Source organism: Dasypus novemcinctus, chromosome 21 (genome assembly GCF_030445035.2).
Source record: "Dasypus novemcinctus isolate mDasNov1 chromosome 21, mDasNov1.1.hap2, whole genome shotgun sequence".
NCBI lineage: Eukaryota > Metazoa > Chordata > Mammalia > Cingulata > Dasypodidae > Dasypus > Dasypus novemcinctus.
Window position 1 is genome coordinate 64,372,664 of NC_080693.1, and position 18,222 is coordinate 64,390,885.

The window sequence follows — 18,222 nt, forward strand, 5'->3', positions numbered from 1 at the left end:
GATTATATCTAAATTCCTCTTTTTATCATTTGAAAGCTCTAATGTGCTCCATGTTCAGAAGCCATTTCTGAGATCTCCCAGACATTTTCATATATGCAACTCACTAACAGGTATCTGATTCTCTCTGTCCTATGAGGGCATCTCCATTTTACAGATGTGGAAACAGAATCTCAGAAAGAACCAGCAGTTTGCCTGACAATACCTTGTGTTGGCAGGGCTGAGAAGAAACTGATACATTTCTGGTGTAGTTTAAATAGTCACTATGTGTGAAAATTACAAATTAATTTATCCTTTGGCTCAGCAATTTTGCTTCTAGGAGTTTGTGAACAGCTATGTTTGTATACCAACTAAAAGAGCACATATGTGAGGTTTATTTATGACAACACTGTAACAACAAAAGACTACATATTCTAATGTGCATTAAACAGACTAAACAGATGGCTGGTTAAATAAACTAAGGTCCATTTGTACAACAGAACATTGTGTAATAGGAAATTAAGAATGAAGAAACTTTGATATGAAAAGACCTCCTCTAAAGCAAGGTGTAAAACAGTATATATATGCTACCTTTTATGGAAAAGATGTGTGTATGGGGGGCAATAAGAGATTAATTTTTAAAATCTGTATTTCCATATTTATTGTAGATGCATTTAGAAACTAGAAGAACATGTAAGAAATTAATAATTGTGGTTATGGGGGTGTGAATGATGAAGAATGGATTGGACTAGAGACAGGATGGAAAGACTTTTCACAACATACATGTGATGTGAAGTCACATGTTAAACTGGCTAGGTTATGATGTCCAGTTGTTTGGTCAAGCAAGCACTGGCCTGTTACCATGAGGATATTTCATGGGTTTAAATCATCATTCAGTTGATTGCATCTATGGCTGATTACATCTACAATCAACAAAGGAGGCTGCCTTCAGCAATGAGAAGTCTCATCCAATCAGCTGCAGTCTGCCCCATGGAATTCAGACTTGCCAATTCCTATAATAACTCTCTTAATTTTAACATACATATGTCTGTGTGTTTTTGTGTCTGTCTCCTGTTGTTTCTCTTACTCTGCTGAACCCTACTACATTTAGATTTTTCTAACTATGAGAATGGATTATCTATTAAAAATTAATTTTTTAAAAAGGGCTGTATGAAGAAGGCTCTGCCCAGAATCCCCTATCTAGTCAAATTAATCCACTCCATATACTCCTCCACATACTTGTCCCATTTGTCTACCACCTTCTCCACAAGTCATTCAGGTTTCATGTCCTCCAGGAGGCCTTCTTTATCACTACCTCACAGGCCCATGCCTCACTGCATTTTCTAGAAATTGTAGCTATCACTCTGCATTGTTAATTTTTCCCTCTAAATGAAGTAACAAAAATTTACACAGAGCCTCAGAGAAACAAAATAACTTGCCAGAGGTCACCCAAGGGCAGAGCTGGAGCTTGAGGAAGCTTGGAGTTCTACCTGAATCCATTCTTTCCACTGAGCTCACTCTGCCTCCAGTTGCAGCTCTCAGCTCCTACAGTCCCTGAAGAAATATCTCTTTTGCCTTACTCTATATACTAATAGAGGTCAGTGCTCAGTGACAAGCAATTACATGTTGTAGGCAAGAAGAATAAAGGAAGGACGAGAAGGGAGGGGGAACTCACTCTTGCAGAGACTGGTCTGAATCTTCAGCATTTGCTGTCCCCAAGTCTGAGTCATAGGATATGGGCTCCTCAGAACGGTCTGGACTCTTGAAGCCATTCTCTTGGAGTAGGCAGCTATCAGAGTTCAAGCTGCAGGACAGCTGGGATGAACTGGCTGTATCCAGGCTGAGGGTGGAGGCAGTGAGCTTCCTGTTTCGCCTGATCTTATGACCCGAGTGCTGGACTTCGATGTCCTCTGAGCCTGAGGAATGGGAAATTGAATCCACAGACTCCTTCCGCTGTAGTTCTGTACCAGAGGTAGTAAGAGGGTCTAGCTCAGAGAGTGGGCAAAGCCCAGAGAGGGCCAATGGGGTCAATGTCCATTCGTTTAAGATGGCGGACTTGTAGGAGAGTTCGAAGGACAAGGATGTTAGCCCCTGCAGGAAGCTAAGGAGAAACTCGCCCTCCTCTGCATCTCGAAGCAGGGCTGTGGGCTGATAGTATTCGCACAGCCAGGCCTGCTCCTGAAGGAGCAGTTTCAGGTAGCATTCCATCAGGCCATCATTGAGGGCCAGCCGGAGCCAGGCTCGACAGCGTCCCACATCTGTATTGACAAAGATCAGGTGCTCCAATTCTGAGATGACATGTCTGGGAAGGCGGAGAACAGATTTGTTTCAAGAAACTATCACAAATCCTTGATATGTCTTCTCTTCTCTTTTCTTCTTTTAAAGATATTTAGATTGCATAAATGCTACATAAAAATGTAAGGGATTCCCATATGCCCCACTCCCTACCCCTCCCACTCTTTCCCACGTTAACAACATCCTTCATTAGTGTGGTATATTTGTTACAATTGATGAACACATATTGGAGCATTGCCACTAAGTATGTGGATTATAGTTTACATTATAGTTTAAACCCTCTCCCCCCCATTTTTGTAAGTTATGACAAGATATATAATGGCCTATATCCATCACTGCAACATCATTCAGGACAATTCCAATGGTTGAAAATGCTACCATATTACACCTATTTTTTAGAAAAATACTTAGGTTACATAAATGTTACTGACATGTCTCTTAACCACTGACTAGCAAGAACCAATAATAAAGATGGCAAATATATACAAGCATGAAAAAATTCCTGGGTAATAGTGTTTCAAGGAGAATTTAGAAATAGCTAAGCCAAAACCCCCAATTTTTTGAGGTTGGTATTATGAAGGATAAATACCATGTTCATTATAATTACATCATGGACCCCTGACATCCATCTGTTCACCTAAGACCTGCTTGATGAGCACCTAAGTACTAGGTCCTTGGAGGTATGAAGATACAGTGTAAAGACATGGTCCCTGCCCTAACTCCAAGAAACTGCCATTCAAGGGCACATGTTAGGTGACTTTTACTGTTGGTGGATCTGGGGCAAGGGGTAGAGGAAATCAGTTCAGGATTGGAGTATGAAAATGTCATAGAAAAGGCAGCATATGAGATGGGCCCTGGGATTTTCCAAGAGGCAAGATGTAAGGTACAAGGGACAGACAGAAAAAGCATAAAGTGTAAGGAAACAACAGACAATTGCTGAGCAGTCCAATTACAACATGTGGAGGGAGAGCAGGTGATTTGGTTGCAAAGTCAGGTATGAAGGTCTTGAGTATCAAACCAGTAAGGCCAAGTGGACAATGGTCTCTACAACCAGCTGTGCATCAGAATCACCTGGACAACCTGATCAGATTCTGGGACCCTCAAACCAAACCTAGTAATTCAGACACTTGAGGGGGCTGGCAGCAGCTGTGCGGGCTGGCCTTTGGAAGCCTGGTACATGATTCTGTGCAGGAAAGTGACTTAACCCCAACCACGCAGACTTCAGTATAGATTTTTCAGACTAAGATTAGACCTTAAGGCTACTAAACTCAGTTCTTGAATGCCTTGGGCTGAAGGAAATGCCCTCCTCTGAACTGTCATGGTCCCTTGTACATGCCTCCTCCATGGAGAACAGACCACACTCTACTGGACTCAGTGACTGAGCTCCCATTAGGCTCAGTAGGTATTGACTGGCTGACTGACCTAAGGAAAGACAGAACAGAATGAGATAAGGGGACACTTAGAAAGCCACTGTCAGCCAATAGAAAGGTAAGAACCTGAGATAGGACAGTGGCAGTAGACATGAAAAGGAAGATCAGAGTCTGACATGGAACCTTCAGGCTGAAAGTGGCATTTAATAATAGCCCTTGGAGACACAGTGCCAGATACTTGCTCAAAGGCCCAGGCAATTAGGGGCAAGGCCAAAAGACAAATGTCTCAACAGTGAATATTCAGATATTCTATCTGGATTCTACTCTTTTGAAAAATCCCATCCCTAGTTATAAAAATAATATTTAGCACACAGACTTTTAAACATCCTAAGACAGGGCTGGCAAATGTTTTCTGTAAAGGGCTGGATAGTAAATACTTTAGGCTTTGCAGGCCATACAATCAACTACTCAATTCTGCCATGATGGGGTAAAAGCAGACACAGACAATATGTATGTGAATGGGCGTGGCTATATTCCGATAAAACTTTATTTACAAAAACAGACGGTAGGCCAGATTTGGCACATAGGCTCTGGTTGCCAATTGCCTGTCTAAAACAATATTTCCCAACCTTTTTCACATTGTGACAAACAGAAAATATTTGTATGCCAGCCTGAAGTAAACAGAAGAGGCTGTTCCATCTAGAGGTAACCAGGCCCAGGGGCTTGAAGCAGCCCCAGGTCACTGCTTGAGGGCTGAGGGGTTCAATATCTAATTACGCTCTGGCTGGGAAGCTGGATCTAAGAATACACCCTTATACAGGACACCGTCTACCCCCTACCTCTATGGCATCTTGGCTCGTTTCTCTCAATGTTGATCAGAAGCGCTAAGTGTCCCACATTCTGAAACCCCTCTAGCTGATCTTACTTGTGCGTGATGGCTTTCAGGAGGGGCCAGAAGACAGGCTGAGGAAGAGGCTTCTGGTGGGTAGTTTTCTTCCTCTTTCCTCCAGCCTCAGCATGGATGTACTTAGCGTGCAAGCCATGGATAAACATGGCCTCCAGGGCGCTACACATGATGTTGGCATCTCCATCTTCACTGGTGACCGCTGTGTCCAAGGACACATACTGCTTTTGCAATGCCTTCACTGATCCCACCAGCTTCTTCTTGATGACCTAGGCAATGCCAAATATAAGAAAGTCCTTTAGGAAAAAATCCTATGGAGACCCCCTGGAATTAACTCTTGCTTGTTGGGAAATACATTCACAGCCATAGGAGTACATACATGAATGTATGTATCTATATATTCCTTCTATAAAAATAGCATATATTAATTCTAGAGACTAAAGATAAAAGCGTAGAGAAGAAAATGAAAATCACACACATCACCCAGAGATAACTACTGCTACTATTTTTTTGCATATCCTTCATTATGTATCTTTTTGTTTTTTAAATGGAATTTCAGTCAACTTATGGCCATATGCATCTCATGTTTAAATAGTGGCACTATCATAGTGACTAGGCTTTGGGACAGATATGAGAGCTTCGGTAAATCTATCTAGGACAGAGGTGGGGCTTTCCACCTTACTGATGTGATCAAGGTTTCCTCAGAGAATCAGTGAGCTAATCAATGCAGAGCATCAAGAACACTACCCTAGAACAATTAAGATATCAAGAAAACAAAAGCCATGTCTACATTAAGAAAGATCCCAGACCTGGGAGTCAGAGGCCTAGATTCAGTCCCAGCTTTGTCAGTAACCGGCTGGGTTACCTCAGACTTTCACTTAAACTCTCTGAGTCTCAGTTTCCTCATTTGATAGCTACTAAAATAATCAAATATTTAGAAATAAACTTAACCAAGGATATAAAGGACCTGTATTCAGAAAACTGGAAAACATTGCTAAAAGAAAGTGAAGAAGACTTAAATAAATGGAAGAACATTTCATGTTCATGGATTGGAAAACTATATATCGTTAAGATGTCAGTTCTACCCAAACTGATTTACAGATTCAATGCAATCCCAATAAAAATCCCAACAGCCTTTTTTGCATAAGTGGAAAAACCAATGATCAAATTTGTTTGAAACGGTAAGGGGCCCCAAATAGCCAAAAAGATCTTAAACAAAGAAGAAAAAGTTGGAGGACTCTCACTTCCTGACTTTAAAGCATATTACTTAGTTACAGTGGTCAAAACAGCATGGTACTGGCATAAAGACAGACACATCGACCAATAGAACTGAATGGAGAACTCAGAAATAGACCCTCATATCTACAGTAAATTTCCTCATTTGTTAAATGGAAATAGTTTCTGATCTACAGTAGTTGGGAAGGGGTGGGGATTGCGCCTTGAGGGCAATACTAGTTTTTCATTCTTTGTGTCCTCAACACTTAGCATTATGCCTGGCTCAATAAATCTTTGTTAAATGATTGTAAAATAGACATAAAGTCCTTTGAAAATACAGAGTAAAAAACTGTACTCTGCTGTAATTGTAAGTATGTCAGAGTTATATAAGCCTTTGGAAAAGGACTAGAAGGGATTGCTCAAAATGTGGTTTGATTTGTTAGGTGATAGGATTATGGATAAATATTTTATCCTTTTATTTTGATTTTAGTAGAAGCAGTAAATGCGAATGTTCTTTGAAAAGTTAAATGGTCTTTTATAAGTTTTAGTGAGATATAATTCACATATCATAAAATTCACCCACTTAAAGTGTGTAATTCTGTGGTTTTTAGTATATTCACAGAATTGTGCAATCATCATGACAAAGTCTGGAATATTTTCATCACTCCAGAAAGAAACCCCTTATCCATTAGCAGTCACTCCTTATTCCCTCCTCCTCTCAGCCTCTAACACCACTAATCTACTTTCTGTTTCAATGGGAGGAGTGGTGGGGGGTTGGGGGGTATATGGGAACCTCTTATGTTTTTTAATGTAACATTTTTTGTGATGTATATATCTTTAAAAGAATACAATTTACAAAAATGATGGGGGTGAGGGGTGAGGGTGGGGAGTGGGTTATACCGGGAACCTCTTATGTTTTTTAATGGAACATTCTTGGTGATCTATTAACATTAATTTTTAAAAGTGTAAAAAAATAAAATAAAATAAAATAAATAAAAATGTAAGAATAAAAAAAGTTTTTGTGTGGACATGTTTTAGTTCTTTGGGGTATATGTCTAGGAGTAGAATTGCTGGGTCATATGGTAACTCTACGTTTAAATTTTTGAGGAACTGTCAAATCATTTTCCAAAGTGACTACACCGTTTTAACATTTCTACCAGCAATGTCTGAAGGTTCCAATTTCTCTATATCCTCAATACTTGTATTTGTCTGACTTTTTAATTATTGCCATCTTAGTGGGTGCCAAGTGGTATCTCCCTGGTTTTGATTTGCTTTTCCCTGCTCGCTAATGATGCTGAACATCTTTTCATGTGTTTATTGGCCATGTAAGATGCCTGCCCACTTTACTTCCATAGTGCACAAAAATTACCAAAACATAAAAACTAATGCTTGGGAAATTGTTTCTAACCAAGTTATTGTATCGGCCAAACTGTGTGACCAATCATGGCCTAAAGGCAGAGGGCTGAAAGTCTAAATGGAAGCCCCTGATCTCTAGGTAGTCTATCTTAAATCCCCACTATTTTTTTTTGTAAATTGCCTTTTTTAAAAAAAGTAATTTTATTGAGATATATTCACATACCATACAATCTATCTAAAATGAACATTCAGTGGCCTTTGTTATAATCAGAGTTGTGCATTCATCACTGCAATTAATTTTAGAGCATTTTCATTACTCCAAAAAGAAAACCACTTTCTCCTTAGCAGTCACTTCTCAATCTCTCTATCCTTCCCCTGCCATTCTTTATTCAATCACCAAGAAGATGACCGAGAAAGGGTAGGATCTCCTCAGAGCCTACTTCTGCTATAACTTTTTCTCAGTCTAAGTCCTCTCTTTTTGAATAGTGCCCAATCATTTCAAAGGCAGAAAAAGAGCTGTCTCTCTGCACCTCTTCTCCACCCTGGATCCCCCCTTGCCCACCTACCGGGATGGCAGCCCGGGGGTCCAGGCCATTCTCCACCACTGAGAGCATTTCCACTCTCACAGCAGCTCTCGCAGATATTCACATGACACCTACAAGACAGATGAGGCCAGATGAGCAAGCTCCATACTTAACTTGAGCCAGAGTCCCACCCAAAAGGCAGCAGAAGGTCGGCTGATCTTACCAAAACTGCAACTTAAAGACCTTTTGGATACTAAAGTAAAACCTGGAGAGTGGATTATAAAGAAGGACAAAGTCAGAGACCTCAGACCTCAGGAGGCAAGAAGTCCTATGATGCATGGGTGGAGGTGCCCCAAGGAGTGGGCGGTAAAGGCCCTTTACTCTACATCAAGTGCTGGCATAAAAAGCCAGAACCCTGTGGGAATAGGGAATGGGAGGGAAATGAAAGGCCTATTTAGATGAGCTGAGGGTGCAGGGGAGATGCTGCAGCTAACTATCCACAGGCACCAGGGAGCAGGGGCTCAGAATTCACATTTCAGGCCCTGGTTCTGCAACAGGCCCTGTGACTCTTGCCCCAGTCCTGTGTGTCTACAGTCAAATGACTCTTGCAACTGAAATAGCTTCCAAAGGGGAGGACTCTGCTCTTACATTTCTGCTTCCCCTTCAGGTTACGAGGGTTCGCCTTGCATAGCACAGGAAGATGCATCTAAACAGGAGCAACAAAGGTTCTAACCTCCACTTTGCCACTAACCGGGTGGGTGTGCTGGGGCAGGGTATCAGACTGCCAGACAGAGACTGTGAATGTGTGCAAAGCTCCTCACACAGGGCGCTCAATAAACGAGCCTATGATCCTAGTGGATGTGGCTACCCACATACCAAATAACCAAGCGCTACACAGTTAAATCTTTTCTTTTTTTCTCTACTGTTGAAGCCCTCACTTTCTCTTGCAGGTGCAAGTACTATCCTGAAAAGGAGGCAAAGTCAGGGCCCACTGTAGGACTATGGGGGAACCAGATCCCAGGTTCAAGATAAAGCCAGCTCTACCAGAGCAGCCTCATGACAGCTGGCTTCCTTGCCAGGGAAGGGCTGGTTGGTAGAGCCTCCACCTGAGTCTGAGGGGGTACTAGCTGGCCTGGTCCCACCCTAGCAACTTGAACATTCACATTTAAACAAGCTTCAGTGAACACACTGCTGAGCATCAAGGAAACACCAAAAAAAGGTTATTTGCAGCCCCTGATCTAAAAAATTCATGGCCCTACAGAAGTTAATAAAACCAAAGAATGATGAATAAATTGTTTCCTTTACATGTTTTGCCTCACTTAGTCATTAACCACATTAGGAGTGATAAGGCAATGGAAGCTGAGAGAGATCAAGGAACTTCCCAAGATCCCACAGCTGATAAATGGCCTGCCTCTACCCCCACCCCCAGGAGATGCCAACTCCAGCTCAAGGGAAAAGGTGCAATCATTTCAGTGAATGGGGAAAGCTTTCTGGAAGCGCGAAGTATAAGCCAGGTTCAGGTGGGCAGGGAGGAGAGCTCCTCAGCTGGGAGTCCAGGTGCAGGGGAACATCAAGGCTGGTCTGGCAGGAAAGGTTTGTAAGAAAGCAGGAGGCTATGAGGTCTGTAAGGGACAGAAGCAGGGTGGCCCTAGAACTGGATGATGCTCTGATTCAACCCCTGGCCTATGGGATGGGTAGATGGTAAACAGGACCCTGTGTCAGGACCTCCCTAAGTGAGACAGAGGGAGGCAGGATCTGCAGAGGAATGCCGCTGCAGGCCAGCTCTGGCAGGACATGACAGACCTCTAGGAAGAGCATTTGCCTTGGATGCAGCCCCTGCCTGACTGCTTCACCAGTCACCATATTCTTTGTTCCCACCTACCTGGGGATCAGCTCACACCTGGACCTAGAGGGCAAAAAAAGGAATGTGCGCGTCAGTTAAACAAATGGCACAGACCTATCCCAGAGTCACCCCTGCCAATGTGTCTGATCCTGGAGCTTAGGTTCCTTTAAGCTGCCCAAGTGCAGTCAGGGAAACTGCCCTATAGGCAAAGCGCAGGTTCTCCGGTCACAAGACCCTGAGACTCAACACCCTCAGCAATTTCAGTGGCCTAAAGCCTCTCGCCCTCAGGCCTGCCCTTCCGGATGGAGTCCTCAAGCTCCCTTAACTGCCCTGTCCTAGCCAGTCAGGCCAGGTCCCCAAGACATGGATCTCAAAAATCTGAACAACAGCCTGTCCCATTAAGGCCTCATTAACTAATTAATTGAGAATAATGTGGTATTAATGGAGAGGGGGTGTTAGTAGGCAGGTGCTCTGGTCAAGACATCCTCTCCTAAACCAAAGTACACTGAAGATAAGAGAGGTCAGAGGAGGGTCAGACACGTAACCGACTCCTAAAACAAAGTGTCAGAAAAGCCACATAATGACAACAGCTCAGAGGAATCTAGAAGAAAGCAGTTACTTGACAATTTGCAAAAGAGGACCAAGACCTTGGGATTCAGGTTCCAATTTAGGGCATCCTTTTGTTTGTAAGAAACCAAGGTACTCTGCCTAGTCATATCTGTTGCACAATGCCTTAGGGAGGCAGAAACCAACTCAGAGGCAGGAATCCGACAATCTAGACACAAGAAATCACTGGTGGAATGAGATGCAGCTATGGGCCTTGACTGCTGGTCAGCACGCCATCATCCACCTAAGCCACCCAGGATCCAAATCAAACAGATTATGTGACAGGGTTCAATTTCTGTCCTCAAAACTGTCTTTGGGCGGCAGACTTGGCCCAGTGGTTAGGGCGTCCGTCTACCACATGGGAGGTCCGCGGTTCAAACCTGGGCCTCCTTGACCCGTGTGGAACTGGCCCACACACAGTGCTGATGCATGCAAGGAATGCTCTGTCACGCAGGGGTGTCCTCCACATAGCGGAGCCCCGCGCTCAAGGAGTGCGCCCCATAAGGAGAGCCGCCCAGCGTGAAAGAAAGTGCAGCCTGCCCAGAAGTTGTGCCACACACACGGAGAGCTGACACAAGATGACGCAGCAAAAAGAAACACAGATTCCTGTGCCGCTGACAACAGCAGAAGTGGACAAAGACGACGCAGCAAATAGACATAGAGAACAGACAACCGGGGTGGGGGGGGGAGAGAGAAATAAATAAATAAATAAATCTTTAAAAAAAAAAACACCTCTCTTTGTTGACAAGAACCAAACCAAAGAGGGGTGTGGCTTCAAAGAGACCTATGCTGAAGTGAGTTAAGGGGAGAAATTAGGCAACACTACCAAATAACTCTCAAAAAGTCTACCAGGGGAAAGGTGACTTCTGCCCTTTAGAAAAACTCCAAATCATGTGATACAGAGGCTAAGTCTACCTCTACCCCTAAGTATTGATTCACCCTGGAAAGCGCTGTACCATTCAGATATACACAAGCTTTTCTAATCTCATACTTTGATCTCATTTAATTCTTACAACTGTAAAATGATTAGTTGAGAAAACTAAGGCTCATTAGAAGCAGGCCTCAGATAAGGGACAGACTTCTCTGGTTTCCTCATTCCCAAGTTCTGTGCCGTTCCACCACGTCAAACAGTTTCAGGTCTTTGGCTCAAGGAGTTTCAGGCAAACTAATTACTTAAGAGAGTTTTAAGGATACTCAAAAGCTTCATTTTTATCTGCAAGCAAGTAAACCCTAAAACCAACTTGTCAATCAGATCTATAGCCCCAACCAGGTGAGCCCAGGTCCTTTCCACTGGACCCAAGTTTCAGAGCTATCATTTCTTAATTGTTCCAATACATAGTTAGGAAGGAATTATCCTTGTTGTTTTTCTTCATTATACTGTCTTGCCTTCCATATATATTCAATTTTACTTCCTCTGAAACCAAGGAAGAAAAAAAAGAGCAGAATGGCTTAGATGAAACTTACGTTAAAAGAAGAAATGGACAGTTGGCTTCAACGCTTTCAAATGAGTTTTCAAAACATTCAACCCATCAGTAAACAGCAACTTCTTCTCTTGTCTTTAGGGACTCCTCAGCCATTCCCAACAGCCTTCCCTCTACTGGCTGAATCAAATTGTGTACCCGGCTGTTCAGAACAGCCTGATGTTTAAGCCATTGAGCTCCAGTACTAATTGATGAGTCATGTTTTTCAGCTGGAAAAGACTGACAGTTACCAGAATGGGAAAAAAATGACAAAGTTATCTTCTGATTCAGAAAGGCAGGTGATCTTCCAGTCATGTGAGTGTTGAATGAGTAAATAGTACCTTTCTTCCACCTGAAGGAAGTTGGATTTCTGGACAAGTATCCTGTGAGAGGTGGGGAAGACTTAGTCTTTGGAGCAATTAAATACCACCTGGAGGGTTAGAAACTTCTAGAAGTTTGTGAGTCTCAGACCAAGGGCTAGTAGGCAAGGGCAGAAATGTGAAGTTGGTGAGCACTCAGTCTCTTTCTTTCCTTTCTCCTTTCTTTCATCTAATAACACCCATCTCCCCAATATTCCTGTCCTATATCCCAGAGGAGTCTATCTAGGACAAAATTCTGAATGAATACGAACTGAAACTTTGCCTGTCTCATTCGCCATTACATTTCCAGTGCCTAGAACAGTGCCTGCCATACAGTTGTGGTGGTGGTGGGGGAAACAACAACACACACAAACACAAGAACCACTTGCTGAATGAAATGATGAGCAAAATAAAAATAAGGCACAAGGCAAGTATTACTGTCTCCATTTCACAGACTGGAAAGTTAAGGTATACAACTTGTAAGTGGTGGGGTCAGTATGGAGAGCTTTCCATTACACAAACTACTTACGAGGCTGAAAACCATTCAGGTATATTTCACTATAATGAAGGGCTAGTGAAGGGAAACAGCATTCAGTGCTTAAAGGAATTAGAAAATAATGATGAAATGGCAAGCAAAGGCAAGGTGTCCCCTTTGGGGCCCTTTTAAGTTGCTGTATAAGGACAGCCAACCCTTCTCAAGTTAGATGACCAGAACTCAGAGGGAATGTGCACCAAAGACCTAGGAGACTGACTGTAAATTCTGGGCTGGGGACTGGGTGACTCAAGAAAGTCTCTTTGCCTCAGCTACTGAGATAATTCAACTCCCTGCATTCAGAGGTAACCCAAAACAGCCAAAATTCAATGAGACAGCACCTGCAAAAGGAGGAAGTGATTCAATGGCCTCTGTACCCACTGAGGCCTCAGGCTCCCCAGGACCCACTCACCAATGCACCAATACCTTTCACAACATGAAACAGCATCTCTGGCACCCATCCTGTACCCTTTGTTCAGTGTTGGGACTGAGCAGCAAACAGCCCTGGTAGGGAGGAGCACTGGAAGAGGGTCCTTTGCAAGTGCCAGGACAATGCACATGGATATGGTTCTGTCATCATGACCAACCCCACACAGTGGAACTCCCCGAGGTTCTCCAGGGCCAAAACACCAGCCAAAATGACGTGATGGCTTCCACTGCCCCAGGCCAAGTGAGTTGGGTGAATGACCATCTGTCATCTCCCAAGTATGTGCATGATGCCTCCGTTCCAGCAGACAGGACAAGTAATTTAATATGAATGCCAGAACACAATTCCTGGGGTCAGGTACAGGGGATCAGAAACCCAAGGAAAACCCCAACCCCCGAGAAAGGGAGGGAAGGAACTCTATTTCTCAACACTTATTTACCAACTAAGGCTCTGCACACCCCCAATCAGGTCGTTCAGTAGCCAGCTTCCTGGCTCTGAGCAAGCACCTGGATTCAGATGCTGAGGAGCAACTGGTGGGGTTGGCAGGGGGCTCTGCACTAAGGGCTCAAGTTAAGCAAGGGCTGGGTCAAGAGAAGAATGAGTACGAAAAGTTGGGGTGTGACAGCAGAGGTGAAAGAACACAGAAACCTTACATTTGAGAAGAATGGGTGAAGGTTGGTAGGAACTGGGAAGTAAGCGGTGGGGGCAGTTAAGCCTAGACTTAGGGACAGGGTGTCCACAGGATGATAGGAAGTGGAAAGATGACTGGAGTTTCAAGATGCAGGAAATACATGGCGGGCTAGGAAGTCAGGGGCTGAGTTTGTGAGAAGATATATATATGACCCAGGATAAGTTTGGGATCAGAGCTACCAAGAAGAAACGGATGAGCTCAACAAGGCACCTACTTTGGTGGAAGGTCTTAAATGAGAGTGGGCCCGAGGTGGGGTGTTTGGGATGAGCAGAACTCGGGGGAGGTGAGAGACTGGGATAAAAAGGCTTCCAAATCTAGGCGCTTGCTCAGAGCCAGGCAGTTAGCTACTACCTGAGGTAAGGGCTGGGGTGAGGTCAGGGGAGAAGATGGAAGAGACGACCCAGCGGTGGTCCTGCAGGTCGAAGGCTGGGGGCGGACTGCGGGGGAGTGGGCCGAAGGAGGGGCTGGGTGAAGTTGGGACTGGGAAGGGGTGCGCGTTCTGAGGCCAGTCTCAAGGCAGCCAAGGGTGTGGGATCACAGAGAGGGCTGGATGCGCACCGCCCGTCTGCATCTCGGCCCCGCCGCCCCTCCGCTGCCCTCCTCGCCCCTGACCCCTGACTCACCAAGGGGGGCGGGCAGGGGGGCAGGGGCCACTCGCGGCGGCGGCAGCCCCTCAGCCTCTGACCGGAAGCTGCGGCCTCTCGGCCACTGACAACAGGACGCAGCCTGCGGCGCCTGACGCCATCACGCTGGCTTTGCGCTCCGGGCCCGCCCTCGGCACGCGGAGCCAATCGCGAGGTCCGGAGGAGCCGCGGGGCGGGGCCAGCCGCGGGCCGGCCCCTGGAGCCGACCGTTAGTCTCGGGTACTGGGAATCCAACGGCAGAGCCTGGCGCGGAGAGGGGCTGGCTGCTCTGTGAGGCGCATCGTGTTCACACCGGTCTGCCTGGGACTAGATCCTGGCTTCTAGGTTCTCTACCTCGCTCGGCCCCAGCACCATCTGCTGAACTATGGAGCGTGTCTTCGCCTCCCCTAGCCGAAGTTTGCCCCCTTGTACAACGAGAGCAAGAACGCCTGCTCTACTTTTGCCTTCCCCGAGGGCATCAGTGCAGCCCCGCAGGCAGAGCCCAGGCCCAATTGGGACCGCGTGCCTTGTAGATTGCAGGAAAACAAACATGTTTGACCACACCAGTACCAGGGGCACTCCTTGAGGTCCCCCAGAGCGCTCAACTGTAATCGGCCCCAAATCCACGCGCGCCATGTAAACCCAAGGTCCACTTACTCTCGTCTAGCCGAGTAGTCGTTCTTTTGCTTATCTTGGTAAAATATGACATTTCTCATTCAGGGCAAGGGGCATCAGCAGGCCCCGTGCTTGTGGGCAACTTACACGTCTAGCTGGGCCGAAGTATCGGGTGGGTCGGGACCGGGGAGGTACAGCCACAGGAAGGTCCCGAGGACATACAGGAGGTGGCTGGGGAACGGCTCAGTTCCTGGAAGCGCGCTCTGCTGACCTCAGCCCGCGCTTCTTGTGCTTCATCAGCCTCCCCCCGGGGGTTGATTATGAGGACCACGAACCATGTTTTTCTTAAATGTTGCAAAGAGAGTCTTCATTAAGGATGTGTTCTAGCAAAGAGAGCATAAAGCAAGAAAGAAGAGAAGGGAGTCAGGAAATAAAGGCCCCAACCCAGGAAGAAGTGAGGGGAAATCTCAGGAGGATAGCTGTGTGACAGGCCTGGGTGGCCCAGAAGTGGGGGAAAGGAGGGGCAAGGAACTGCTGTGCACCCTCAGGTTTCATTACCGTTCCTTTCATTTCATTTAGTACTCTTAACTTTTACACAAAAGGGCAAATACTGTATGATTGCGTTACTATGACTCAAATATGTTGTGTAACATGTTTCATGATTTTAAAAAAAGTATATGTATCCAATACATTTAATTGAGAACTATATGTTTTTGTAAGACAACATAAGTATATGTTTTTATTCAACTGTGTTTTTCTTTTTTCTTTTCAATTATTAAATGTACAAAATAAAGGTAAAAAAAATTTTAAACCATGTCTATGATTAGAAAAAAATTTTTAATCCATTTTCAGAAGAGAGCTTGGGAAGAAATAGATGGAAAACCAGTGTCTTACACCAGAACCCAGGAGAATACCAGCTATTACAGTGTAGAGAGGCTTGCATTCATACTGGTTTGATGATTTCCCTCAGATACGAGGTAGGGATATATCTGGGGTTCAAACAGGAAATGTTCTAGCTCAAGTACTCAAAAGAGCTATTAAAGGCAGGGAGCCCAGACTCGACTGGGAAGGCAAAACTTAGCCAGAATTGTAATAACTGTAGCTAGTTTTTTGTGTTCTTACTACTGGCCAGTAGTAAGTAATCCTTGCATCAGTTGATACTATCCCCAATTTACAGATGAGGAACTGAGGCTCAGAGTTTTTGGACCTTGCCTGAGGTCATACATCCTGGGCTCTGAGCTTGGGGTAGGGACCACAAAGTATTGTGACTAACTTCTCTTCTCTGGACCTTGATATAATTCAAGTTAGAAATTTCTGCCTTCAATGGTATCCAAAGGGGCTTGTGAAAAATACTGACACATGTAGGGGTGCCCTGGGCTCCATACTGTTTTAGGGAAGGTCCACAGAACAGGTGGTATGGGTTAGAACTGGCTCCAAAGCCCACTTGCTCAGCCACCAGACTGTGCTGCCTTTCCAACCAGTATCAAAAAGACCTGAGAAATCTAAAGAAAAAGAAAAGAACCAAAAAGAAAAAAAAAAAGACCTCGGTGGGAAGTGGATGTTGCTCAAGTAGTTGGGTACCCATCTACCATGTGGAAGGTCCTGGGTTCGGTCCCAGTGCCTCCTAAAGACAAACTAGAAGCCGCACCTGCCACAAGGAGCTAGATGCTGAGCCTGCAGCAACGAGCAGATACCTAAATGAGCAGATGCCACAAGCCAGCAGACACCACAGCCCATGAGGAGTGAATGAGGCTCAGGCTGTTGGGCACTCACCTCCCGTGTAGGAGGTCCTGGGTTTGGTTCCCAAAGCCCCCTGGAGTTGGCAAGCAAAAACTGAGCAGACAGATAAGAACCACTTGGGGAGGAGGGGGGGAGTAAATTTAAAAACAAACAAACAAAAAAGACCTAGGTTAGAATTGTGCATCTATAGCTCATTAGTTGGGTGGCTTTGGGTCCCTAAGAACCTTAACTTAAGCCTGTTTCCTTATCTGTACACTGGGGCTAATAACTGGTGTTTACTAAGGAATATAAGGGGTACTCAGAGCAGCCTACCTGGCAAACAGTAGGGTTTCCATCTTCCATAAATAGATTGAAGGACATCTCCTGGAGGCCTGGAGGACAAATGAGAAGATCGAAAACAGAAAGGAACTGTCAGGGGTTAGGGGATGCGAGAGATGTGGTGAAGTTCAAATTCTTGAACCCCACTCCTTAGGGCCTGGGTGGGACACAGGAATCTGCATTTAGGATTTATTCTCACGGGATTCTGATTCCTGGGTTTTCCCATTCTATTTTGAGTAACTCTGGACAGTGCTTTAAATCTAAACTGATGTGCCAGTGGGATGTGTGGCGCCCTCTCAGCACTGGCCTCCAACTGGGCCTACATAACCTCTTTTCCTGCTTGCCCGGTGTTTTCTGTATCTCCCCTTCCATTCTGGCCCCCTCTTCTTAATCTCTTTCATTCTTTTTGTTGCCCATGAGCTAATAATAGCACAGAAATGGCAGTAGAAGCTCAAAAGCTTAAGCTGTTGGGGAAAAAATAAAATGTGAAATCATAATATCTATTAATTTGCTTTGTTTTAGGCAAGTTATAAAGAGATATCCTGGGAACATTGCCCTAGTATACAATAACCCTATACGAGGATTCCTAATTTCTGATTCAGTTTTTAAAATTTAGTTTTTTGAATACTTTATACAAACACATGAGATAAAATTCAAAAGGTACAAAAGTGTTTATGGTGTTGCATCCCCCCAATTCTTTTCCCTGAGGCCTTTACCATTACCAGTTTCTTGTGGGTCCTTCCAGAGGTATTCTGTACCAGAGTTGTCCAATAGGATTTTTTTATGATGGAAATAGTCTATATCTGCACTGTCCAATATGGTAGCCATTAGCCACATATATTGAGCACTTGAAATGTGGCTGGTGCAATTTAGGAGCTTGCTTTAAATTTTTTATTAATTTGTATTAATTTAAATAACCACATGCAATTTGTGACTACTGTATTTGACTGTGCAATTCTATTGGTATAACACATAGCACATGCCATACTGCATCTTGCTTTGTTCAAGTAACAATATTTATAAATCTTGGAGATAAATTGTTCTATTTTGCCTCCTTTAAAAAAAAAAACCTGCTGGGAGCAGACATGGCTAAAGCAGTTGAGCACCTGCCTCCCACACAGGAGGTCCAGGGTTTGGTTCCCCATGCCTCCTAAAGAAAACAAACAAACAACAAGCAAAAAAAAAAGGAAGCAAATGAGGGAGCCCGTGTGGCTCTGTGGTTTCATGTCAGCCTCCCACATACAAGGCCCTGGGTTCAGTCCCTGGTCCCAGTACCTCAAAAACTGCTACAAAATATCCCCTTGCAATTCAGTAAGGCAGTCTCTTAAGCAACCTGGAGAACGCAGAGCCATCACTTTTAACAACAAG

General features: G+C 44.6%; 1 protein-coding gene across 6 annotated transcripts in view; it reads right to left on the reverse strand.

The window, feature by feature from the left end:
• The window catches only part of PLEKHM1 (pleckstrin homology and RUN domain containing M1), a 59,324-nt gene extending 44,992 nt beyond the window's left edge, over positions 1–14,332 (reverse strand). For 2 of the 6 annotated variants that reach the window (XM_071210716.1, XM_058284396.2), the window contains exons 1-5: positions 14,182–14,332; positions 9,523–9,546; positions 7,683–7,771; positions 4,567–4,814; positions 1,652–2,278 (exon numbers count right to left, since the gene is read on the reverse strand). In XM_071210716.1, the coding sequence (XP_071066817.1) occupies positions 1,652–2,278; positions 4,567–4,814; positions 7,683–7,730 (923 nt within the window). In that variant the 5' untranslated portion in view covers positions 7,731–7,771; positions 9,523–9,546; positions 14,182–14,332. Of the gene's footprint in view, positions 1–1,651; positions 2,279–4,566; positions 4,815–7,682; positions 7,772–9,522; positions 9,547–11,553; positions 14,155–14,181 lie in introns of those variants that run through there. The other 4 variants (XM_058284397.2, XM_058284395.2, XM_058284398.2 and 1 more) reach the window with 4 other exon arrangements.
• Positions 14,333–18,222: the final 3,890 nt, after the last annotated feature.